The sequence below is a fragment of the Aplysia californica genome, unplaced genomic scaffold (assembly GCF_000002075.1).
Source record: "Aplysia californica isolate F4 #8 unplaced genomic scaffold, AplCal3.0 scaffold00075, whole genome shotgun sequence".
Lineage (NCBI taxonomy): Eukaryota > Metazoa > Mollusca > Gastropoda > Aplysiida > Aplysiidae > Aplysia > Aplysia californica.
The window spans coordinates 660,160-685,675 of record NW_004797345.1 but is presented as its reverse complement, the minus strand read 5'-3'; the positions used below and the strand labels follow the sequence as shown (position 1 = coordinate 685,675).

The 25,516-nt window shown below is 40.9% G+C and overlaps 1 protein-coding gene and 1 long non-coding RNA gene across 6 annotated transcripts in view; one reads left to right on the top strand and one right to left on the bottom strand.

Annotated features, from left to right (window-relative positions):
• Positions 1–68: 68 nt before the first annotated feature.
• LOC101845078 (major facilitator superfamily domain-containing protein 3) lies at positions 69–18,481 on the top strand. 3 transcript variants are annotated; one of them, XM_035968677.1, is made up of 6 exons: positions 69–168; positions 8,442–9,232; positions 13,656–13,797; positions 15,333–15,439; positions 15,800–15,907; positions 18,091–18,222. In XM_035968677.1, the coding sequence occupies exons 2-5, from the start codon at positions 8,452–8,454 to the stop codon at positions 15,859–15,861; spliced, it is 1,092 nt and encodes a 363-aa protein (XP_035824570.1). In that variant the 5' UTR covers positions 69–168; positions 8,442–8,451; the 3' UTR covers positions 15,862–15,907; positions 18,091–18,222. The 3 variants fall into 3 exon arrangements, with proteins under 3 accessions (XP_035824570.1, XP_005094141.1, XP_012935568.1); XM_005094084.3 differs by lacking the exon at positions 15,800–15,907 and having other exon boundaries at positions 18,091–18,481; XM_013080114.2 differs by lacking the exon at positions 15,800–15,907 and having other exon boundaries at positions 77–165; positions 8,441–9,232; positions 18,091–18,481.
• A 4,031-nt stretch (positions 18,482–22,512) lies between these two features.
• Positions 22,513–25,516, bottom strand: part of LOC101864675 — a 6,709-nt gene continuing 3,705 nt past the window's right edge. For all 3 annotated transcript variants that reach the window (XR_220249.2, XR_001184701.2, XR_001184702.2), the window contains exons 2-3: positions 24,426–24,538; positions 22,513–22,878 (exon numbers count right to left, since the gene is read on the bottom strand). This is a non-coding gene — a long non-coding RNA (uncharacterized LOC101864675). The remainder of the gene's footprint in view (positions 22,879–24,425; positions 24,539–25,516) is intronic.

Genomic DNA, 25,516 nt, shown 5'->3' with positions numbered 1-25,516 from the left:
TGTGCTCAAAACAACTCATTATGAAAATCAACCAAATTGACGATCTCTTCACGAGGGGAATGGGGACGTAACTCTCGCTTTGTTTACAAAAATCAAGCACAGTAGCAGTCAACAGTGGAGTAGGCCTACGGTTGTGAGGACTTGTGAGGAAGAGTAACACACTACAGGGTATTTTAATTACGACTTTCTCTAGTATTGTATTGAAGGACCGACTTCCTTGTGTGTTGACACTGTTCATTGTGCACCTGTATCTGCCTTGCCTTACTGAGTAGTGCAGCAGGTTAAAAATAACATAATATGATCTTTGATCTCAATTACATTTACTATGATTTACGGCGAATTTGAATGTACAGTAGTGTCCGCCTAAACGCACACCATACAAAAGCACGCTCCGCAAAAACGCACGCTTTCGTCATCTGACGGGTTTTTTACTATATAATTTAGACGTACTAACGCACAGTCACTCCCTCTTAACGCACGCTCCGATCCGTGAAACACGCCGACAGGTAAAGCTTGATAATGGCCCAATGGGGAATTTCCACTACAACCTGCACAGCTTGCATTATAAGACAAGCCTAGAAAACCGGAACAGTGGAACCTGTGTAAGACGGAATCGCAAGGGAGCGGGAAATAAATTCCGTCTTAGACAGGGGAACTTAGGGGGGAGGTGGAGGTTGGGGGGGGGGGGGGGGGGGTCAAAGGCCCAGCCGGTGGGATCAAGGATCGCTTGTCCGATTGGCAAGCAGTGGTCAAAACTTCACACCTCTCAGCTGCTATCCTGTATGATAGTGACATGCGTCAGTCTTACACGTATATACATCCAATTACCACCAGTGCTTGCCTTTATAGGACCACTGTTTGATCTATTAAAAATAGAAACGTTTGAACATCTCCTTTGGCTTCCACCCTTAGTCCCACCCACCAATGCCACCCGTTACTGCCATCAATGTAACAATGATTCGAGGAACTCTTTTCTCGGCTGGCCGTATGATCAGGACGGCAGGCATTGGTCAATCTAATTTCACATCTCTGGCTTTTGGTTACCTAGGAAAGTTTCCGTAGTGGCTCGTTACTCGAGCACTCTCACGGGCAGTTGTGAGATATCACACCCACACTACACTGACCATCTGTATCGCTCAGGGCTCACATGATGGGGTAACTTCTACCCCCATTTCACCCCTACTCCCCTTCCTTGCCCAGGGGCATGGCCATGGTGTTAAGTTTAGAGCCAGCGGAACCAAACTTGCGAGTTTTGTTTCAAATCAGGGCTGAGTGGGCAAAGCATTTTCTGTCATAGACAGGTGAAACCCTCGGAAGGGAGCGGATTTTTCTTTCCGTTTCCGCGTTGGAAGGTTTCCGTTTTATACAGGTAATTAAAGAGGAATATATCAAGGGGGGAGCGGGGAGATTCCGTTAAGACAGGTTTCCATTTTACACAGGTTTCCGTTAAGGCAGGTTCGACTGTACATGTATTTGGTGAGACTGCCCCTCATGCCTAACAAAAAGAGTGATGAACAGCGTTTTCACTCCCAACTTTCCTCAGCCTCACATAGGTCTAGGTCTTGGTCTATGGCTGGTCGGTGAAATGTTGGGATGGGGGGGGGGGGGGGGGGACTGAACTGTTTTTTTTTATTGGTCACTGGGAATGCATCTTTGAGAGAAGGTTTCTGGCTGGTGTTTGGGTGACTGCATGTAATGTTTAGTTAGACCTAGGCCTGATGCGCAACACACGTGAATGCCATAAAACACTGACAGGCCTCTACAGGATTTAAGATTAGCCAAGTAAGCCCAGATGTGCTTAAAGAACTTATTCTTATATTGTACTTGTTCAATGAATCACAATAGAGGAATGTTTCTCTGAATGTAGAGATTTATGATTCTGATGTCGTCCATGAATTTACGGTCAGGGTGGTCGCTTGGAAAGCCACGAGGCTGAGCCGTTGTCTCTATGACGATCTCCAACAGTTTCCTCTTAGGCTATCTGTTCCCGACGTTTTATAGTGCGTATCATTATATTGAGTCTGTCTTTCTCCCCCCCCCCCCTCCCCCATTCAACACCTTTGTGTTCCTAATCGCAGTCCAGGAATCCTTAACAAAAGAATCACATGTCATCACTTTATCGGCCAAAGTGACCCCCACCCCAAAGGGAGGTCACTAGAATATCAAGGCTATGAAATGACTTCATCCTTTCCTCCGTTTTCAAAGGTTCATCATGTAAACGCACGCTTCCTATAAAACACACGCTAAGAAACACTCCCGAGCACCTGATGCGCAACACACGTGAATGCCATAAAACACTGACAGGCCTCTACAGGATTTAAGATTAGCCAAGTAAGCCCAGATGTGCTTAAAGAACTTATTCTTATATTGTACTTGTTCAATGAATCACAATAGAGGAATGTTTCTCTGAATGTAGAGATTTATGATTCTGATGTCGTCCATGAATTTACGGTCAGGGTGGTCGCTTGGAAAGCCACGAGGCTGAGCCGTTGTCTCTATGACGATCTCCAACAGTTTCCTCTTAGGCTATCTGTTCCCGACGTTTTATAGTGCGTATCATTATATTGAGTCTGTCTTTCTCCCCCCCCCCCCCCCCCCCCCATTCAACACCTTTGTGTTCCTAATCGCAGTCCAGGAATCCTTAACAAAAGAATCACATGTCATCACTTTATCGGCCAAAATGACCCCCACCCCAAAGGGAGGTCACTAGAATATCAAGGCTATGAAATGACTTCATCCTTTCCTCCGTTTTCAAAGGTTCATCATGTAAACGCACGCTTCCTATAAAACACACGCTAAGAAACACTCCCGAGCACCGTGCGTTTAGGCGGAGACTACTGTATATACAGTGGAATCCTGTTATGATGAAAGGGAGGGGACCGGTGCAAAATGCCCGTTATAGCAGGATTCTCGCTATAAGGGATCCAGTAATAAATTCAAGGGAACTAAGAAAGTAGGCCTAATCTATGAGTTTGGTGTTCTGTTTATTTATTTTTGCTATCTCCCCTGATGATGATTTTGCCCAACATGACCTCTAGGTCTTACTTGATCAAAAATCGAATCAGGTTTCTTTCTCTAGCACTAAACATGTTGACTGACAGCTCGGCGTTGGCGATCAGAAAGAAAGGGCTTTTGGCTAAATCGCCCGCTGCGTTTTCCCCGAACCCAACCACACCCTGTGGTGCACTCCGTCTGCTTGCACACGTCACACATTCGCTCCATCCGTCACAGCATTGTGACCTCTCCATCCTAACATCGGAGAAGTGAGAGGCATAGTAGGCCTTGATAATCTAAACTAGGCTTACGCTGGCCTATCGCGCAATGCGTTCTACTTGTCTGCACACGCCACACCCCCATTACTCAGTCGATCCGGCCTTCATGGTTGACACACGTGGGCTCTCCCATTCTTTGTTTCGCTAGATCACCAACAAGTTTCTCAACTGGCGAGGTTTTATATTATGTATGATTGGCCGATGCACTGTGCACAGCAGCAGCAATATTCCTCTATAACCGACTCTCATGTTTGTCTGGTAGCGCAATAACAGTATTTTATTTACAAAGGTAAAGAAGAGAAAAAAACGGGGTTTTAGAATAGTGTCTTTATAACAGACTTCTCGTTTTTTCCGGACTCGTTATAAGTGGACTCCACTGTATGTGCTTTTGTCGTTCTTGGCTTACCACGCCAAGTGGAATAAATTCCAACAGTAGACCGGGGAGGCAGATCAGTTGGCAATGAATGAGCATGATAGTGACCTCTACAACAGTCTACAATCATGCATTGGTATATTTTTACTTTCACTCCCGCCTACAGATACACTGCTTCGGAGGTCAAACTGCAGCACTGTGTTTGCTGCATGCATATCACACATTCAGCCACTAAAACTGTCATCCACAATGCTGAAATGGTGACGATTAGTCCAATACTGTTTTAGAAGTGGATTTTCAGGCATGTATGCTGGCCAGCCTCTGGTATAGTATTTTCGGACTTCCGACGTCTCTGGGTCGCTCATCTGCTGTGAGACGATATTTTGAAGTCTCTGTGGTGAAGCAGAGAGGCTGTGAATAGTCTGTTGTGCAAAGTCTGACACTTCATCAACGAAGAGTGATTCTGCATCTGATGGTAGGTTTGTTGGAGCCCGAGAAAGTGTGTCCGCAGTGGTCTGATGCTTTCCCGAAACATGCAGCACATTTGGTGAAAAGCTCATCAGCCTCAGACAGAATCATTGGATCCTTGGTGGCATTTTGTGGAGTTCATTGGTAGAGAGGAGAAGGACAGAGGGTTTTTGATCTGTCTCCAGTGTATACTGTTTGCCAAGGATGTATTCACTGAAGCGTTCTGATGCCCATGTTGCTGCAAGGGCCTTCTTCTCAATGACTGCGTAGTTCTTTTCTGCATCTGTCAGAGCTCGAGAGATGTAGCTGACAGGTCTGCAAGAACCATCATCTTGGATTTGTAGAAGTACTGCCCAGAGGCCAGACATGGAGGCATCTGCAGCAATGATAGTTTCCCGGTCAGCCAAGAAGTGTGCCAGTAGGGGTACTGTTGTGAGGCCATCTTTGGTGCATTGGAAAGATGCCTTTTGATGTTCTTCCCAGGTCCACAATGAGTCTTTTTTTAGCAATGCTCGCAAAGGTTCAGTTGCAGTAGCTAAATTCAGGAGAGAATTTTGCCATCAGGTTCACCTTACCCTGAAAGCGTTGTAACTCAGTGACGTTCTTGGGCTGAGGGAACTTTCGAATGGCGTCCACTTTTGCTGGATTTACCTTGAGGCCAGATTTGTTCACGATATGCCCAAGAAACTTGATGGATGGCTGTGAAAATTCACACTTGTCATTTAAAGTGACCTTAGCTCTCTGGAGACCCTTCAAGACTTGTCTGACATGCTTATTGTGAGTGTCCTGGTTACGTGCGTGTATGAGAATGTCATCTATGTGTCAAATGATACCTGGAAGGTCGTCCAGAATGTTACTTATTTTCCTTTGGATCTCTGGGGCTGAAGAAATGCCAATGGGAAGACGGTTAAAGCAGAGTCTCCCAAACGGTGTTATGAAGGTAGTGTACCTTCTGGAGTCTGAATCGAGAGGGATTTGCCAGAATCTGCTTGTCACATCCAGCTTAGTGAATACTGTAGACCCTGCAATCTTGGCAAGCTGTTCGTCTACGGATGCCAGAGGATAGAGTTCTCGTTCCACTGCCTTGTTTAGACTGGTGAGGTCCCCGCATTATATTCTAACTGAGCCGTTTCTCTTTGGCACAACAACTCATGCCGGAACACCATTCTGTGGGCTCCGTTACCCGTGAGATCACGCCTTCAGCCAGCATTCGGTCAATTTCAATCTTGACTTTTGGAAGTTGAGAGTAATATGCAGCTTTTCGCGCTGTGATTAAGCACCCAGGATCAGCGCCTTTTTGTAGCTTGATCGTGTATGGGTCTTTCAGTTGTCCTAGTCCTTTGAAGACATCGGGGAACTCCCTTTTGAAATCAGGAGATGTCTCGTGGACTACATTGAACCTGGCTATGAGACCCAGTTTTACACAAGCTGACCTGCTGAGTAGGGCGTGTGGTTGGTCTTTTACCACCTCTTTCATGGCTTTTTCTCTGAACTTTAGATCAGCCTCAAAGGTTCCAAGATTAGACAAAGTTGTGCCTTTGAGAATTTTGCTACAGCTAGTGAGAGGTTGGCTTGTCTCCACAATTTTGTCTCCAATGACAGACCGCAGAACCAGTGTCAAGCTTAAATTTTGTTGAAATGGAGTTCAACTTGATGATTGCAGACCACTCATCTGGGCTGTCGACTTTGTTTACAGTGATGGAACCTAAAAAGTCTGGGGCCTCAGCTATGTGGTAGGAGTTGACTGCGACTTCCTGAACTTTAGGGTGACTACGGCAAACTGCTTTATAGTGGCCTTTCTTGCCACAGGAGCCACAGACTGCTGACTTGGCAGGGCAGGCATCTCGTTTGTGGCTTGGGAGGCGACCACAGTACCCACAAGGTCTCTTGAAACCTGTATGTGAAGGGTGTGGTTTGTGCAGAACCCTTGAAGCACTTGGCGCACTACGCATGTTGTGTAGGGTTTTTTGTGACTTACTCAACGAGGTCATACGAGTGTCTGGCTTTCATCATGAGCTTCAGCTTGTCGGCTTATTTGTATAGCCTCCCTGAGTGTGAGTTTGAGCTTCAATTGGAGCTGTTTGGACAAATCATAGTCCCTTACTCGCATCTAAGTGAGTGTCAAACGCCTCTATCGTTTCTGTGTGTGTAGCGGTGCTTTCCTCGACTGACAAAGACGTGAAGATGTCATCGGCTACCTCCCCCATAGTGTACAGTAGAGTACTGACCTGCTCTGACTGTGACTTGTTCTGCACACCATGCACAAACGAAACCTGTTGAAACGTTGTCTCCAACGAGGCCATGATTCTGACTTCCCAAAAAAGGGCTTTGGTGGGGGGTAGAGACATGCGGCGATGAACTGTTGTTTCACCGGCCTTATGAACATTAACATCAGTGGTGTGTTCAGCCATGATGCAAAAAGTAAAGAAATGACACATGTACCATGTCAATCGCTGCCACCACGTAATATTGTTCAGTTTGTGGTTACAAACAGATTTATTGAGAGTGAAAAAAGCATGTTGAAAGGGCTCTTTGTTTTATTTTTGTCCTGTAGTACACTGTAACCAAAAAGTAACTACGGAGTAAAAGAAAGGTACTGTCTAAATTCCCGATACGTTACATAAGTTATAACAGAGGTGTTATTTAATCTGGCGCCGCAGTTTTATATGCGAAAAAAATTCTGAAATTATGCAAACTGAGCCCAAAAAAGTGAAATTATGCGATTCTGTTAATTTTAACGATGATTATAAAGGAAAATAATCAGAAATTTTGCAAAAATGATCAAATTTTGCTAAATTATGCGGGGTGCATAAAACCACGGGGACGGTGTAATGTATGTTATTCCACGTATATGTCTGAGAGACAGCAATAAAAAGGAGCCAAGGAGTAGCAGTAGAAAGGCTGCAGAAAGAGTCGGGGGGAGGGTTAAAAGTGGAGATGAAAGTTGGCGTCAGAATATGGTCAGAGAGACAAAATTTCTGTCGCTGTCAGGTTTCAAACCCGGGACCTATTGAAGTTGTAGTGAAGAGTGGACCATGGAGTAACCACTCGTAGCTGGAAAGGCTTTTCAGCCAAGAAAAAATGGCTGATCGTTTCCGAGGTGGTTAAAAAATCAATCAAAAACCCAAATCTGCAAAGCTTAAACTTAAGCAGCCATGAATTTATTATGTGTGTTGGTATGGTGTAGGGGGCACATTCATGTAAAATTTGACTTATTGTATCTCCTGTGATATACAAAGGCCTATCGTCGCCTTAGAACTATTTTGTCCAAAGTTCCCTCTATAGAAGTACACTTTAGACAAAATTAGTTGAGGGGACGACATGGCAAAAACGTCATGTCTCACTGATTTCACTATGTGCATGCTAGACTGTATATGAACGCCTGATGTTATTAACTTAGTATCATCTTAAAGTTTCTCCATTGTCTTGCTTTTAATGAAAAGAAAATACCCATCTATCTTGAATAGAAGTTTACATATTTGCAATTTAAAGAAGTGGGAGTCTCCCAGTCTCCTGATTTCAGAGGCAAAATTAGCGAGGAAATGGCCAACAAAGCTTGTGAGACTTTCAAAGATTTAGAGTTCGAGTCCTTGGAAACAGAAAATTTACAAATTTTTTTTTTTGAACATCCACAGAGACATGTGTTCTTAATTCTTTTGCCATTTTAGTGTGAGTGATCTTATTCGTATCAGACAATCACTGACTAAGAAAATGTGAGTGAGTAAGTACAGTGGTATTTGATCATTAAAATGGATCTATAATATGAATAACAATGACTAAATCTATTTATTAGTGTTTGATTATTTAATTAATTAGTGTTTTTATTTTCTCTACGTTTTGTCGTCTCCTCATCTATTCTAGTTCCCCCCATGCTGTCAGGGGGGGGGGGGGGGGGGGGGGGGGGGTACACACATACTCTTTTCCCACTCTCCTCGCATAGAGAGACCTGATTTTGGAACTATTTGTGTGTCACCTACCCTATCAATTAATAAATGCTTGCCAAAAATATCATGGGGGGGGGGGGGGGGGCGCTTCTAACCGGTGACTTTGTTATAGTGTTAAATATCTTACCCTCTCTAGAAAGCAGACAACAGTAATACAACATGTGGCTTCTATGAGGATTGAGCGCACCATGTTTGTATCTTAGTATGTGCCAGAACAATGTATAAATGGATGCAGTGTTTTCACAAAAGAGTGACTTGGGCTGTCTCTTCAGGATCCCCAGGCTTTTAATTGAGAGATCCAACTTGTAAAAGTCCTTAAAAACCATGCCGTTTCTCCCAGTGAACTACATTGCATTCATTTTGTTGTTTCTTTTTACGTTTCAGATCTCTAGATATGAACGTTGTGAGAAGTTCATCAAGTCAAGAATACAAGACTCGTATCAGGACTTTCTTTGTACTCTACTTTCTACAAGGATTACCTCATGGACTACAGTCTGGCTTTCTCCCTTTGTTCTTTCGAGCTCATGGGATGTCATTGGCGAATGTTAGTTTATATAAACTCCTTCTCATTCCCTGGGTTTTGAAAGCAGTTTGGGCTCCTATAGTAGACTTGTATGGACACAAAAAGTTATGGCTGACTTGGAGTTTGATAGCGCTGATATTTATTAGTGTCACAGCCTCAAATGTTTCACCGAGTGACTACACCAGTTTAACAGGGATTCTCTTCATTTTCAACCTCATTACTTCAGTCCAAGACATTGCTGTGGATGCTTTCCTGATTGATGTGCTTACCCCAACACAGCTGGCCACTGGTAACACAGCTCAAGTAGTTGGATATAAAGCTGGAAGTTTGTTTGCCGGTGGTGTGTTTGCCTGGTTCATTGACTTGTTAAGCTTGAGAGTGATTTTCATCACTTTGGCCATTTTATATACCTTAGGATTGCTTGTTAACATAACTTATCTTCCCTACACAGACTCTGCTAAAGTACATCAAATTTCACCAAATGCTCAACAAAGGACCTCAACAAATAATTTAGTGACGGGAACTGTTCAGCCTAATGCCACTAATCAATCACAGTCATTGTCACACGGTGATGGTCGGTGGTTTTTCCTCAAGATGTTTGAAACAGATGGAACGTTGTGGATGCTGGCATTTATGCTGCTGTATAAAACAGGTACACACTGTGGTTGCTTGTGCTATTTATTATAGTAAGGGATATGGCAGTTAATACCTTTTCAGCATCAATGGCATTTAGCTTAATATTGACCTAATCCTGAATATATGACCATAATACATAATAGCATGTATTGGGTACTTCCTGTCTGCATGTGAAGCCTTTGGTCATTTTGTAATGATTTCTAAAGCCATACATTTTCACATACAGTCTAGTTTGTTTTTTACAAAATCAGCAGGAAGGACAAATCCTTATTTAATTTTATGAATTTTGCTGTACAAAGAATATATAGGTCTAAGTGTCTAAAAGTACATGTATTTGAATTCTTAAAAGCTATTTACCATGTGTGTGTTTCAAAATTCACGTGTGTGCTATGTGCGTAATAGATTAACTGTGAAAAAGAAAGGTGAAAGAGATAAAAATGGAAAGAGGTAATGAAGCATGTTGTGTTTGCAAAACTTTGATGAATTTATTCTTTGAACAAAAGTACCCTTTTGGCGGGTGATCTTAGGGTTCATATATGAAGGCACACAAGGGAAAAACCAGCGATGTCAGTTTTTTTTCATTTTCTGGGTAATTATTTTCAACAGAGCCTGGGAGCAAAAAAAAATGCCCAGAAGACTGGCAGAAAGCCATAGTGGTACCATTATGGGGAGAAAAAGGCAACAAACGCGACTGCACAACATACAGAGGCATCTCCTTGTTAAGCCACTCAGGGAAAATGTATGCAAAGATACTAGAGCAGTGCATAAGACCTATTGTAAAGAGAAATCTGAGTAAAGCTCAGTTTGGATTTCGAAAGGGAAGAGGATGCACGGATGCTGTATTTGCATTACGACAGAATGCGGGAAAACAATCGAACACAACAAAGAATCCAAAATCGTCTTTATAGACCAGGAGAAGGCTTTGACATAGTAGACCATGCAAAGCTCTGGAAGACACTCAAAAGTATGGTGTCAGAGGACAAATGTTAGATAATGTCAGAGCTCTATATACCAACAGCAGAGAAGCTCAGTAAGTACGAAGGAAGGCAATACAGACTGGTTCCAAGTAAGATCTGGAGTACGACAGGGATGTGTTCTATCTCACTCCTGTTTATAATATATATGGACACAATAACGCAAGACGCAAACCAAAGCCCAAAAAGCCTAAATGAATTTCTGTTCGCAGATGACCAATGTCTTTTATAAATTCATCATGACCAACAAAGCCTCCAAAATCACTCTACCGAACTCAACAACATCTGTGAGAAATTCAACATGAAAGTGAGCACATCAAAAACAGAAGTTATGAAAGTGAGCCGATACCATAGTCCCTGTATTTCCATGTCAATAATAAACAACTGAAACAGGTGAAGAAGTTTAAATATCTTGGCAGCACTTTTTCTGAAGACGGGTCCATAGACAGAGAAATAGAAATGCGAACTCAAAAAGCCAACGCTGTCACCTACCAGCTCGCACCCCTAGGCTCCTGTCTCATCCACACATCTCCATGGACACAAAGAGACAGCTTATCACCTTAATATTCAAACCAACATTATGTTATGAGTGCCAGACCTGGACTTTAAAGCAAAACCCATGAAAGCAAAATCACTGCATGCGAAATTAAATGTCTCCGCAAAACCCTTAACACCACAAGACGAGACAGGCAGAGAAATAAAGAAGTAAGAGCAGCTATCTGGCACTGAGTCCTGCCTGCGTTACATAGAAAGAAAGAGGATAAAATGGTTTGGCCACCTGTTACGCATGTCACCTGACCAGCCAGCCTCAAGAGCCTACAACACCAAGCACTCAGGCTGTAAAGGAAGAGGAAGGCCACGCAAAAGGTGGATCGAGGGTGTCAAGGAAACCCTAAGAAAACATAACATCACAACTGAAAGAGCTGCGGAGCTGGCCTGTAATAGAAAACTGCATCTCCCCTCGACGCTTAAAGTCGATGAACAAGTAAAAGCAAAAGTATTGTCCCAGCATGATGCTTGGCTGGGTCTGCTTTATTCCATGTTATATATGTATATGGAGAAACCAGCACTGCCGGTCTCCGTGAAAGTTAGAAAATATAGCCCACAATGGAAGAACCAGCGATGTAAGGATCTTAACAACGGAAAAACTAGCGGTGTCAAGCATACGTTTCTTTGTTGCGTCCCTTTGTGACCAATCAGTGTTCATATTTCAATGAAAAATGGTGAAATGGTATAGGTTTAATGCCCCTGTCAACACTATTAGGTTATTTAAGAGGCTGGACCTCTGGGTTTAAGTCCATTCCCGAAACGACCGAGCAAAATGAGAAAGTCATGTATGAGTAAATTGCCTTTCCTAAGGACACAGCGTCGGACTGAGCTGAGGCTCGAATCTCCGCACTGTTCTTATGCGCTGCTAAACTGGAAAATCATTCTTCGACACCCATGTTACGTTAATCTTTGATTTTTCGAAGAACTTGGGCTGCCCAAACATCTCAGAAAGCAATTTGTACAATTGTTGGCAGCTACCTTTCTTCTCCTTTAGAATCTACTCTCTAAGTGGTGAAACAATACACCTGTACTGTTACGAAACTGTCGGCAAAAAGGGTGGAGACGATATGGCCAGCATGCTGCTACTAACTTTATTGACATTCTGCCAGCAATGTAACTTGTGTGCAGGCCGGGACAAGAATTAGACAGTGATCTGGTTTCTCTGTCATGTTGTTGTCCACCAGGAAAGGTACGAAAATAAGTGGAAATCTCATTTCCAGTGAGAGGTCACAGCCTATAGCTACATGGAATGCGACAGAGACATGGCAGTGGTGAATGAGATGGTCACTGTAGATATGCCAGCCAGTTGGGTGGAACAATTCGAGAAACCCTCGTTGCTCCAGATAGTGGGGATGACACAAGCCGTATTCCAGAAAATCTTAAACTGTACAACCGTGCCTTCTGCCTTATACCCACTTGACCTCTTCTTGAAATCTGCATCTCACAGGCCTTTTGACAGCTACTGCAGAATAGAGAGGGCTGGAATGGTCCGTTTGGCACAACAATCATAATGAAGCCAGTGGAAAAGAAGCGTGCTGCCAGACTCCAGCCTCTGAAACCCCTCTATAACAGCCCACTGACAATCAAAGCTGCCAAATATGCAGACATGAAGGTCTTAAAGGTGTTCTGGCCTGACAGCTTTTCTCCGAATAGCCCCATGCAGGAGGACCAAGTGCCACACAAGAGTCTGATGACTCAGAGTCGTCATCCAAGCATGAATATTAGATAAAATAACAATAAACAAAGTAAATTATATTACAAAATGGTGTACAATTTTCTTGTTTGAATCATTTAGTTTTGTTTATATTAATTATATTCACAAATGAGTTAAGAAACTCACAATTCATATTGACTTCCTTGAAGATGGAGACCTTGCCAACAGCTTACAAGGGAAAAACCAGCACTGTCAGTTTGCTACATAATTTTTCTGTTCTGCTCTCACTGCAACACCCATAACATGAGAACTGTGAAAATGTCTCATCCACACAAATGGTCATAATTGAAGTCACTGTAAACAGTGGAGAGATCATTGTAGCAGAAAAGGAGTATTTATAAGTCAAGTCTTTAAAGTTTATTTTTCAATTATCTCGAAACTGCTAAAAACCTGACATCGCTGGTTTTTCCCTTGTGCCTTCTTTGTTTTCAATGTACAGATTGTGTGGCTCATCACAATTCAATACATAATATATGGGTGTGATCAGTTAACTTATTCAACCTCACTTGTGGCACTTGTTCCTGTTGTTAATTTTTTGAAAAATTGAATTCAAATGAAGTGTGTCGTTTTATGAAAAAGAATAAATTTGGGAAGGCTTGAAGCTCAGTTGTTCTTTGCTACTGAATGTCATGTAAGCCCATCAGAGTCGTGGCTTCTTTTCCCCGGATTCTTGGATAGTGTCATCTTGATTTTGAAACGATTGAACTAATTAATTCTAATGCTTCTTCTTGTGTAGTCAATTTAATTTTGTGTCTATTGTGTGTGTGTGTTTGTTTGAGTTTAACTCTCAGTTTGATTAAAGAGGAGGGCAACCTGATCAGTTCACTAATTGAGAAAGAGAGGGCTTCTGATTATTATCACATATTCATGTTTTTGGAGCAGATAATACTTACCAGGTCAATATCAACAATCTATTATTACTAAGCTTTTGTTGTACTGTACTTTTACCATTCATTCATAAAAAGAATGAACTGGCCTTGAACTCAAAGACGCTCTCAGAAAAGCTGAAGACCGGAAGGAGTGGAGGAAGCTGGTGGCCAAATATTCAAAAGCACCCCGGCGGACATCCAGTCTACGGGATAGGAGAAGAAGGTTGTGAACGTTCAATCATACTCTTACTAACCATAATATGACCTTTAAGAATCTTTTCGAATTACAAAGTAATATGAACAATGTAGCTTTGCTTGTATTTTCTTCAACAGGTGAAAATGGTGTCACAAATTTACTTCCACTTTTCCTGTTAGATGAGGGTGTACATGCACATGATGTTGGTTTCTGGACAGGTATGGTTGGACAAGGCATGTCAATTCTTGGCTCTGCTGTAGGAGGCTTTATATTTACCTCGTAAGTTCATTATGTTCTAATTAAGATGTTAGTAAAACGTTTGATTATATTATCATGTAGACAGAAGTGTATGTCATACTATGCACAGGTTTTTTTATACAGTGGAAACCATATATAACAGGCGCGACAATAACAGGGTTCCGGTAATAACAGGGATTTTTAAAATCCCCGCTTTTTACTACTCTTTGTCTCTATTAAAAGTTATCGGCAATAAGTTCAAGGCCTCATCAGAGCCCAATCGGATAGCAGGGACAAAGGCTCGTTAACAATGTGTAAAAAGTAAGAGAGAGAGAGAGAGAGAGAGAGAGAGAGAGTAATGCAGTGATGGAGCAAGCCCACGCAAGCCATGCCACTGCAAGCGCCCGCAACGGGTGAAGCGAGAGAGGGCTGCGGTGTGCTACAGACTTCGATCTAGCCCTAAGCCTAGCTACACGCATGCATAATGTGTCATGCGCAGGCCTGCCACATGGCCACGAGTGCTTGTGGCAAGGGAAACTACCCATGAATAAATACAGCTGGATTAGTCCACTAATGCTTGCTTCCCTTGCATTACTGATTTAACAGGGATCTGATATAACAGGACTTTTTCTCTGGTCCCACCATCCCTGTTATATCAAGTTTCCACTGTAGTGTGTGATTGGTCTGAAATATAATGCCAGGCCTTGTCTTGAAAAGATAATGATATATATATATATATTGATGATAATATAGCGCCCACTCTTGTGCAATACAGCTCTGGGCACTTTATTTCAACACAAAACACAAGTGAATGTACATAGTGCATGCATTATATATACACTCTTTTGATTAACGCTTAGATGTGCACATAAGTAGACATTTCAATCTGTGAGTAAAATATTTCCTTACATTCTTAGTCTTCTGCATAAACAGATTTTAGGACCCTTTGGGTTTCATATTAATGCCTCTCTTGAACCTCATTCTGTTCTATGTAGGTGTATTGCACCCCAGCAGCTCAATTTAGATCATTAAGATGGTAGGCTTGGACCCTGCCTGTCCAGGCCAATCTAGGCTAAGAGTTGAGAGGAATACAACGTCCCAGCAGAAAGACTCTAAATACTCAATAAATTTTTCCCACCCGGGAATCGAACTCAAGCGCCTGACCGCTACACTTTAAATGTTGATCCTCATTCTCTGTGTGGTCAATGTGTCCATTTGAAATTGAAAGTAAGGTTTCCCGAAGTTGGCACCTATCATAAACAACTCAAATTACACAATTGTGATCTTATCAGTTTTTGGCTGCAACAAATACTTATATATTATAAAGGAGATGCCTTCCTTTTTTTGGTTCTTTTCATAATTAGTTCTTTGCTTAGCATGAAATTTGCTTCACATAAGTTCTCTTGTCCCGTCATGAAGTTCACATACTTATCAGAGTTTTAATCTGTATAACTTATATTATAAGGTTAACATTATATGGACCATAATTTATTCATTTATCATGGTATAGGGTCGTATCAGGTGAATTCTTTTGAGTGACACAGCATGCTTTTTTTTTTTTTTTTTTATTGTTTTAGGTCAATGACAACTTCTTTGCAAATTCAACTTACTTCAAGGACTGTATCTGTATTATTCATTTGGCTGTCAGTCTTATTGTGGAGCAGTTCCTTTCCTTTTGTGAATGGCAAGTATCCTCAGATCATCAAACTTTATGCTAGTGACTTCATTTCTTGTCAGTCTCCAATGAAAATACTGATGAATTGATAAATTGTTATCTTGAGCATCATTCTGCAAATGCCCATATATCTATTTCTAGGGGTTTCCAGAAGCCAATGTTTTAATAATAAGGACATAATAATAATAATAATACAGTCAAACCTCGTTGTACTGCCAGCCTTGTTTACCTCCAGGTTTTGCCAATGTACAAAAATGAACGCCTATAGGCCTACACATTGTATTTCCATCTTTACACCGCCATCCGCCTACTGTCTAAGTTGTACTGTCCTTATTTAACTAACGTAAATTTGCCTCACTGTACTGCCAGCAAATTGGCCGCCAGAGGTACACACTACACACAGGGCATGGCACCACATAGTGGCTGCTTGATAATCTACTTCACACACACGTCTCTGCAAGATGGACCTATTTCAAGGTACTTGCCGATTTTTTCTTGATTTACACTAATTTTGAAATGCTATTATTTTAAGGCTTAGGCCAATATTTTTTTTAAAAAGTGGAATGAAGTTTTAATTTTGCCTGGAGAAACTTCAAAAGAGCTGCCAACTCGGCTTGAGAGCAAAATATCTGGCATCGAGAGATATCACCCTGATGACCTAGATGGCTAGCAGGCGCCTGTGAGGCTTTTATTTTTATATTGTGGGGATTCATTCTCAAATTTACATGTTAGGTCTGAGGCGGCCCAAGGACTGACGAGTATCAGGTTTTTAAAAACCGGTATGTCTACAGGGTCCTTGACACCTAGGCTGCAGCCTAGCTTCTGATCCTAACTTCTTTCAATTTGAATACTTCAAGTTAAACTGGAGCTATACACGTAATTAGTTACTTCATATTCTGTCCGTGCTCATAGCAATCGAGCAAGATAGATCTAGATGAGGCAAGACTGGCCACACTTTATCTCATAAATTTAATCTGTACCAGTCTACCACGAGTCAAGGTGGCAATCAGTGGTATCACATTGTACTGCCATCCCTGCTGTACTGCCAACTTTATGCTCGTCCTAGGTAGGTGGTATAACGGGGTTTGACTAAAATGGGACTTTATATAATCTATAGCGCCTAATCACAGAGGTCTCTTAGCCACTCTGTACAATGCAGAATTATCTCTCAATGTGAACTTAACGGACAAATCAAAGGATGGAAAATGCACATTAAGAGACGGTTTAGCAACACACACACACACACACACTCACATGCACAAATACACACACACAAATACACACACACACACACTTCTCCCAATCCCACATACATTCTCATGCACAAAATTTACTGGCATCAGCATACAATACATCATATTACAAAAAAGTTCCATTACCGGTACGTCTTTCCTAATTTTTAATTGAAAAATCCCAAAATGCCTGTTTTAGGCGATCTGTTCTTTAATTTTCTCAAAATTTCCCAAAATTATGTAGGCTACTCAATTGTGTGGAATGACACTGACAGTATGTTGATTTCTTCGAGACATAAGACGTGACACATGAGGAAAATGTTTACATTTCTTTTCACCAAATCCCTGCGTACTGCTCACCAAATTTCAAAAGGCTCCTTTCAATGTATTCCCTTGTCTCTTGTAGGCTACTAATTTGTAACACTGGATCAGTTGCATTACCTCTTGTCTTATACCTCTTTACTACATAATCCCAGGGAGTCAAGTGAAGTCCTGTTATCTGGGGCCACTTTATATCTATCAGTGTTCAGTCGCCATGGGATAATATTTATGACTCTGTTGCATCTCTCTTTTTGACACCCATTCCCGAAATGCTAATTCTCCCTCCCCTGCATAGACACACACACATACACGCACGGAGCTGAACATGTGCTGGCCGCCTGTCTGACCTCCCCCAACTTAGGAACACACTAAGACAAATGTCAACAATGTATATGTTGGTGTGAATGAAGACCTCTGATTGGTTACACAAGATGGCTTTACATCTCTGATCAATTGCAGTACGGTACCAGTATAAAATGTTTTGTGGGTGGTTGGCGGGTGCTCTGGTGTGGTTTGCTCCTTCTTGCCTATCAAACATCTATCGTTCTTATTTCTCCTCCTTCTTTTTTATGTTTGTTACTCTCTTATAACACCTCTAATCTTCGGCACTTAAATGACCTTATTGAGTTGCAAGTGCCTTAAAACTCATACTAAAACTAAATAATACAATGTTTTGCACCAGTACGCAGTAGCCTAATTGTGTATATTATTAATTGTGTATGTGTAATGATCCAAAGTGCAGAGCAATCAATTGTCGCTTTGAATACAGTAAAGTTTGATTTTTGTTACTGGAAAAAAAAGGCGCGAAGCCACATTATTATATCATTGCAGACGACTTGTTTAGTTCGAATTTGCTCATTTACCTGTTCGTTCAGTGAATATGGGGTATTTTAATTTAAATTCTAATTTTAATTAATTTCTTTTTTTTTAAAGGGGGGGGGGGGGGGGGATTCTTTTATTTTCACTTTCACCGAGTTTGAGTGTTCAGCGTGTCTGAAATTCCCTGTATTTTATTTTACATATTTTTCTATGCAGGTTTGAGCCTGCCTTTGTTTGAGCTTGAGTTCCATGAACTCATTACATCCTTATACTTATTTCTATTCACAGGGAGCTGCATTTTCTTCCTCATGGTGCTGTTTTTCTTTGGCGGGGCTGTCACAACCTGCACCTTTACATTGGTCATGCAGCTGTCTCAGAAAGCCCCTCAAAAGTACAGAGCCAGTTACTACACAATGTTAACAACTACCGAAGTCATCGGAAAATTATTTTTCTCAGCTGCAGTAGGGACCCTGGCTCAATATACAAGCTACAGTTTTGCATTTGGCTTGTTCTCTTTTCTTTCAATAATGATTCTTCCTATGATTTTTCAAGCTCCTCAAGTTGTGTTGTCTCTATAGCAAACATTTTGAGACATTTAATGGAAGTTGTCTTTTAAAAGAAAACACCTTTCAGCTGTGATATTATTGTTTTATCAATAAATATTTCATGTGACAAATTCTCAAACTGGTTATTTGGTGGACTGTTAATGTGTGTCCAGTAGTCTCCTCCTAAACGCACGCCATACAAAAGCACGCTCCGCCCAAACGCACGCTTTCGCCATGACAAGTTTTTTTTACTTTTGCCACATAATTTAGACGTACAAATGCACGGTCACTCCTTGTAAGTGCACGCTCCAATCCACGAAACACGCCGACAGGTAAAACTTGACAAGGGGAAATTTTCGCTGCTGCCTACATAGCTTGCATAAGACAAGCCAAGACAACGTGATTTTTGGTTAGACTGCCCTTCACGCTGAAAAAAAGAGAGTGACAGACTTCGTTTTCACACCCTACTTTCCACAAACACATAGGTCTACGACTGGTCGGTGAAATGTTGTAGGGTTGGAGGGACTGAAATGTGTTTTGATTGGTCACTGGAAATGCATCTTTGAGAGAAGGTTTCTGACTGCGTGTAATGTTTAGTTAGATCTAGGCCTATGATGCGCAATACGCGTGAATGCTATACTGTAAAACACTAGATAGGCCTCTATAGGATTAAAGATTAGTTAAGTAAGCCGAATCAGCTGTGCTCGAAGAACCTATAATGTACTTGTTCAACAAATCACTAGAGAAATGTGTCGTGACGAGGTGGAATCAGGTGCTCGTCAATATTTGGGCATATGGAGTTATTGGTATTATCTTAAAGGTTATTCATTTGCTTTTCTTTTGATAAAAAAATATCCATTTACCTTAAATAGAAGTCAAGATATTTGCGATTGAAGAAGGAGGGGTCGCCTGGTTTCAGAAGTATAATTATCGAGAAAATGGCCACCAAAGTTTGGTGACCTCCATAGCTTATGAGTCCTTGGAAACAGGCAATTTACATTTTTAGTGCTTTTTATCAACATTTTTCCGTAAAATCAACACATAACAGTGTTTTTTAAATTGGACTTACTAGGGGTTGAGGAGCACTTGATTTCACCACGATGCCTCACAAATGTTTCTCTGAATGTAGAGATCTATTATTCTGATGTCGTCCATGAATTTGCAGTCGCGGGTGGTCGCTTGCAAAGCCACGTGGCTGCGCAGTCATCTCTATGAATATCACCAACAGATTCCTCTTCTTATGCTATCCGTTCCCGACATTTTATGGCGCACATCATTACATTGAGCCTGTCTCCCCCCCCCTACCCCCTCCCCCCAATTCAACACCTTTGTATTCTTAACGGCAGTTGGGGAATCCTCCACAAAGTCAAAACAGCCATGTGTCGTCACATTATCTGCCAAAGTGACCCCCCACCCCAAAAGGAGGTCACTAGAATATCAGGGCAATGAGATGACGGTGTCCCTTCCTCCCTTTGCACAGGTTCATGTAAACGCATGCTCTGTATAAACACACACTAAAGAGCCCTCCCGAGCACCGTGCGGTTAGGCAGAGACTAATGTACTGTTGATGTGTGAAAAAGAATACAATGGAGAGGTTAAACTAAAATCTGGGAGGCCACCGGATTTTCTTCTGTGCCAGATTTTGATAGTTCCCATTAGGCTACATTGAAAGTAGATCTAATTTAATTTAATATGAAGATAAATTGCCTTGTTAAATCAGTTGAAAGTAAGAGCTGAAAGAAAGAAGAAAGAATAAATTAAATGTGTCCATGATCATGCTAGTTGATTGAAGAGTTTTTTTTACAACTACAGCTCAACAATCGGGAACCTCCCAAAATCATCTCAAACGAAGGATAAATTTACTACAATTGACCACAATGAATCTCGGGTGCATCACAATGTAAGGTTTAGCAAACAGCAACATATTTCCATAGACCTGCACACAATTCATTACATAGGTTTACATCTACTTTGTCTAGACAAGCCTGTTGTTTCATTGTCCAGTAGCCAGGTGGAGGAGGCGGATATGTGAGGTGACTGTATCTCTACTAAAACACTTTCCACATCCGAAACGCATATATATATATATGTAGGCAGAATTTAAAATCGAAGAGATGTTCCTCTTTACATTTACAGGTATGGTTATTTTTTTTAATTTATCAATCGTTTTAGTTTTTCTCACCCGAATCGATTACGGAGTAAGGGTCTTTGCAGCGGAAGACATGGGGTCAATCCCAATTTATTGAGGTTTTTTATCGATTAATTCTTGTCTGTCTGCTAGTATACCACCATACCCCACTCATCTCAAGCTAGCCCACCTAATTTAAAATCTAAATTGTGCCTTCAGGTTAGTGCCCCCATGCATGCAGGGATCTAGACCTGAACCTCCAAAACCATAGTATAGAGAAACAAAAACACTGCAAGTGTGGCCAAAATTTCATGAGGCAAGCGCAGGCCCAGAAATTTAGGCTACGCCAAATGTTTGAACTTGAACTACCACCAACCAATGGTAGAGTTGACTAGTGGGGTAAAAAGCTTTTTTTTTTTTTTGATGCGTATTATAATTATATACTTAAAGGTCTTTTCTTACTTCAAATTTGTGATCAGCATCAAATTCACCATTAATATAATATAATACTAGCTGGGCCCCCTTTCGATGAAAAGAATGATCAGTGCATTGACATCAACTGAAAGTCATTGGCCTACTATATTTTTACACTCTACTGGAAGGGAGCAATAAATCTTGAGAGATGCAAAAAATTACAAGGCCTAGATCTAGATCTTTACTCTCAAAGCAAAATGCACCTCGTGAAATATCACTTCCGGCACTTCTGCAGATTTGTTTTGTTTCTCAGTGGAATAATCACAAAGGCCAAAGAAGGATGGGAATTTTTTGTCAACTACATTTTTCTAAATATCGAAAATCGGGCTCCGTCATAGGCCAACTGTGTAAACTAACCACCTAAAATGGCGATATCCCCTGGCCTGACTGATGAGTGTGTTAAAAAATAACTCCTGACTGGCCAAGGCTTGAAGCAAGGCACGTCGAATATAGCTTGCATCCATTGGCCTGTGCGTGTGTGAGCTGCTGTACGCATTTTGTAACCATAGCTTTTCTCATTTCAGACCAAAAGTCCCGCTATAGCCGTGTTCTACTGTATTCAGTCAACTACACTTCGCGACCTCAGTGCTTTCTTGTCATATCTCCATTTTTTTAAACAGTGAAAATAGTTCATAACAAAGAGTGAGCTTAAGAAGAACTCACATTTTCACTATAAAATTTTTTTTAATGGAGATAGGACAAGACAGCACTTGTTTTGACGTAGCTCGAGTTGATCTTTTTTTTTCCGGTCCCAGCACCTTTCCTTCTTTACTTGTACATAAAGTAACATGTATAAAAATAAAACATAATAAGTAAAACGGTTATGTTGGGGAAACTCAAATGTCAACTGAATCCCCATATATTTATTACTTGAGTTGAACGGCTTTCTTTTTTTTTTACCCTCCAGCTGCAAGCAGGCATGCAATGGCTGAATCTTTTTTTAATACCATCAGTTCTGATACCAGTGATATTTTACCACGTAGAGCACGATCGACACAATAGTCCTACACAGTGCTTAACTGAAATGGTGAGGGGAGCACAACCAATGGTTGAGTAGATCATTGTTCACTCTACTGATGACTTCAACTCATCCATAGTCAACTGTAGACTTTGTTTCACATGTAGCCATTTAACACATGATTTCTCTAACTACAAATTTCAAATCCCCCCCCCCCCCCTTAATTCTATGCATCGCAACTTCCCTTAAAATGAAATCTGTTTAACACAAAGAAATGTTCTCGCCCTGAGAAGTTCATGTTTTCAGGGTTTTACTGTCCTTTCAGCTACAGATTATTCACAAAAAGCTACACTGAAGATGATGAACATAAGAGAAATCATATTGTGCAGCAACATCTTGGTTACACAACATACCATATTATGCCAGGAAAGTAAGGAAAACAGGAATTGTAACCACAAATGGATCATATTGTGCCATGTTCTCAGGAAGTGAGCATTGTGCCATTTTCACTAACAGGTCACCTCTGTCTCTAACATCACTCTACATCTAATAGTCCACAAACATAAAATAAAATTATAAAAAGAAAGAAAACAGAAATCAGAATATAAGCAAATGATCAGGGTAGATGTTTATTACTCCATTCTGTCTGGTGGTTGTTTTTATAATAAGTGTACAAAACAATTTTCACCAAAAATGTGACGAAATTTTATAAGGTTACTTCCTTGTTGAGGACAACTAACCTTTGGCCTAAGGACACAAATCTGTTCAAACTTATCATAAAGACACTTCAACATGTTATACTCTCTCAAATTACACACCCACATTTAAAGACAACATACTACTAAAAGTACATCACACAGCTGAAACAAGAAACTGGCATCCTATTTACTAGCAACAGCTTTGGGCTTCCCTTTGAGCAACTTGTATAATATAACTGTTCCAAAGACTGATCCATATGTTGCTGCAACCCACTGGAAAAAAGAGGAAAAAAACATTTTCACCATGTTATAAATAAATGATTAAAAGGATTCCAAGTCTGAGGAAGTAACATTAAAGATTTTTTAAAAATAACAGCTAAATATATGCTTCTTTTTCTCCCAATTCCAAGCAATTTGAAAACAAAAGAAAATGGGAACAACATGAGAAAGCTCTCCCCCCCCCCCCCCCCCCCCCCCCATTCCTTCTCTTCCTAGATTTTAAAATTTAACCCACTCAGTACCACTGGATTTCCAGTAACAAGATGGCCCAAGACCACGCAAAGGGGAATAAATCCATGTTTGCGATGTTGTGGGTATTTTTGAAAAATCATTATAAAATAACCAATCCATTGATTTAAAAAAATAATCTTGAAACAAGTTCTTTACAAATGAATAAATTTTAATTTAAAAATTGCTTTTTTACTATGTGTGTTGACTGTATTTCATAATTGAAGATAAAATCAGCTGAGTCATAGTCGTAGTCATATGCTCTTCAACGACCTCATTCTCATTGTCTGAATCACCCTCCAAAGGCACAAGTAGATCATCATCAATGTCACTTTCACACTTCCATTGCTACCATTCTGTGGGTTTTCTCCACCAGTACAGATATTTTCACTAAAATTATCCAAAAGTTCACCTATCAGTCTGAACACCATGTGGGCTGCTTGCGAAGAACCCTTGACCATAGCTTGCGTCACCAGTTTGAACTGCACTTTGTTTACATAATATATTGAATTGAAACTAAAATTTCCAGAGTTATGTCCCTGCTGCTCTCAAGTAAAGAATGATATCATTTTTCCAATTTGTAAAACTGCAGGTGAAATTAAATACGATGACTACCAAGTGTGTACACTTCCCTAGAAGCCACTAGCGCCGGCTGGTCTTGGCCGTAATGGTACTAGGCTTATGAAACGGAAGCGGCTGTTATGGTATTGTGTGGGTTAATAAATACCCAGTGTTTACACATAAGGTAGAGTCAAACAGCGTTATACCAACAAACTTGGGATGAACATGAAGTTCGCCATATATATAGCAGGGCTGGCAGTATAACAAGGTTTTAATATAGTCTTTTGTTACATAGCACTGACTGCCCATCTTCAGGGAAATGATTCTAACATGACTAGATGACAATCAAACTATAATGAGCTATTTCCTTTCATCCAAAACTTGATGAGATGGCCTTTGGGCTTTCTGCATGAAACGATCCCTAGCTTGCTGAGTCAATATGTGGGACAGCTGCCAACATCCTATATATATATATAAATGTGATATAAATCACTCACAATCTCAACTTGCAGTGGTAAATTGTTGAAAAGGAAGTCACTCCAATTCGATACTATTAAGAGTGAGGACAGTAGAAAGGCAGCTTTCTATTCACGCAAAACATTGAAGCCAACAGCCCACCTCATCATAATCAGCAATGTGACTGGCACATGTGCTGCCTCTGTAGTGGGTGACTCTTCTACCCAGAAGGAAACAGGTGCTGCTCCTAAATTAAAAACATCATCAACATAAAATAAAAGTGTCCAATAACTTACATTGAATCTCCCTCTCAGTGTGTAAGTGTTGAAGTATCTTTGCCAGCCCTTGAGATTCAGCTCAGACTCGGGAACGAAATCACCGGCCATGGTTATTCCTTGTCTTTTTTTGTCTGAAAAACAAACAAAAACACAAGTTCAAAGAAACTTTCATTTTGTCCATTTGTTGTATTGTAAGAATACCAGTCATAGAGGCATGATTCGTAAGGCAGTTGGGAGGTAGTTTTTATTAAAGAGAAAGTTCAAGTGTCTCTTTCAAGAATGTATTTCTCCTCCAGCTGGTATCCTGACCTTTTCCCCCTACAAGTATGACCCAAAAATGGGTACCGACGTATTTTACTCTATATAAAATGTCTGGTCTATTTTTGGGTTCCCTGCCGAGCGCCTTATCACTTCCGGGTCACGGGGGTCAGCTCCCCGTCGCCGCTCTATCTGGACTGAGTTGATTTCTGGTACTGTTCAACCTAAAATTTTAGGTGAATCCTTGTATTTATGGTAATTATCATTTAATGCACCAAAAGCATGCATTTCTGCTCTTGAGATTCAAAAAAGAACGGACATTGTAACTTGTCTGTTTATTTCGTTAGACGTGCTTAAGTCGGCAATGCTAAATTGTAAATATTTTTGGACAAGAGTGAACGAAAAAAAATAAATGTAAAAAAAACGGCACTACAAAATCTGTTGAACTTTTGGAACATAAACGACATACCATAGGTGCAGATACACAGAAAAGATTGTATCTGCACATATAATAGAAAGCTGTAATTTTGCAACTTTGTCCAGTTCTGGAAATCGGATGGTATTGGACGGTCACATGTACTGTGTAGTTAAGTTTGACCTTTTCTCTGGGAAAGTGGCTATAATTCTGGAGAGAATAGCCTGTGTCTCGCTATTCTCATCCCCTCAGGTGTGCTACACGAGTAGATCTAGGCCTAAAGCACAGACACACACAAAACAGCACAGAGAATAATAACTTTACAGTTGTAGAGATAAGTTTTAGGTTTAGTTTATTTAATGGGCTGTGGGCAGGGTGAAGGCTATTTCAAACTCTATGAACAGCAAACAACAGTGAAAAAAAAAGCAACAACCCC

Excerpts from the sequence above, each read along its gene's own strand:
- LOC101845078 (XM_005094084.3), top strand. The coding sequence starts at position 8,452 with ATGAACGTTGTGAGAAGTTCATCAAGTCAAGAATACAAGACTCGTATC. Across the intron at positions 9,233-13,655 it reads TATGCTGCTGTATAAAACAG|GTGAAAATGGTGTCACAAAT; the intron begins GTACACACTGTG and ends TTTCTTCAACAG. Across the intron at positions 15,440-18,090 it reads TTCCTTTCCTTTTGTGAATG|GGAGCTGCATTTTCTTCCTC; the intron begins GCAAGTATCCTC and ends TTCTATTCACAG.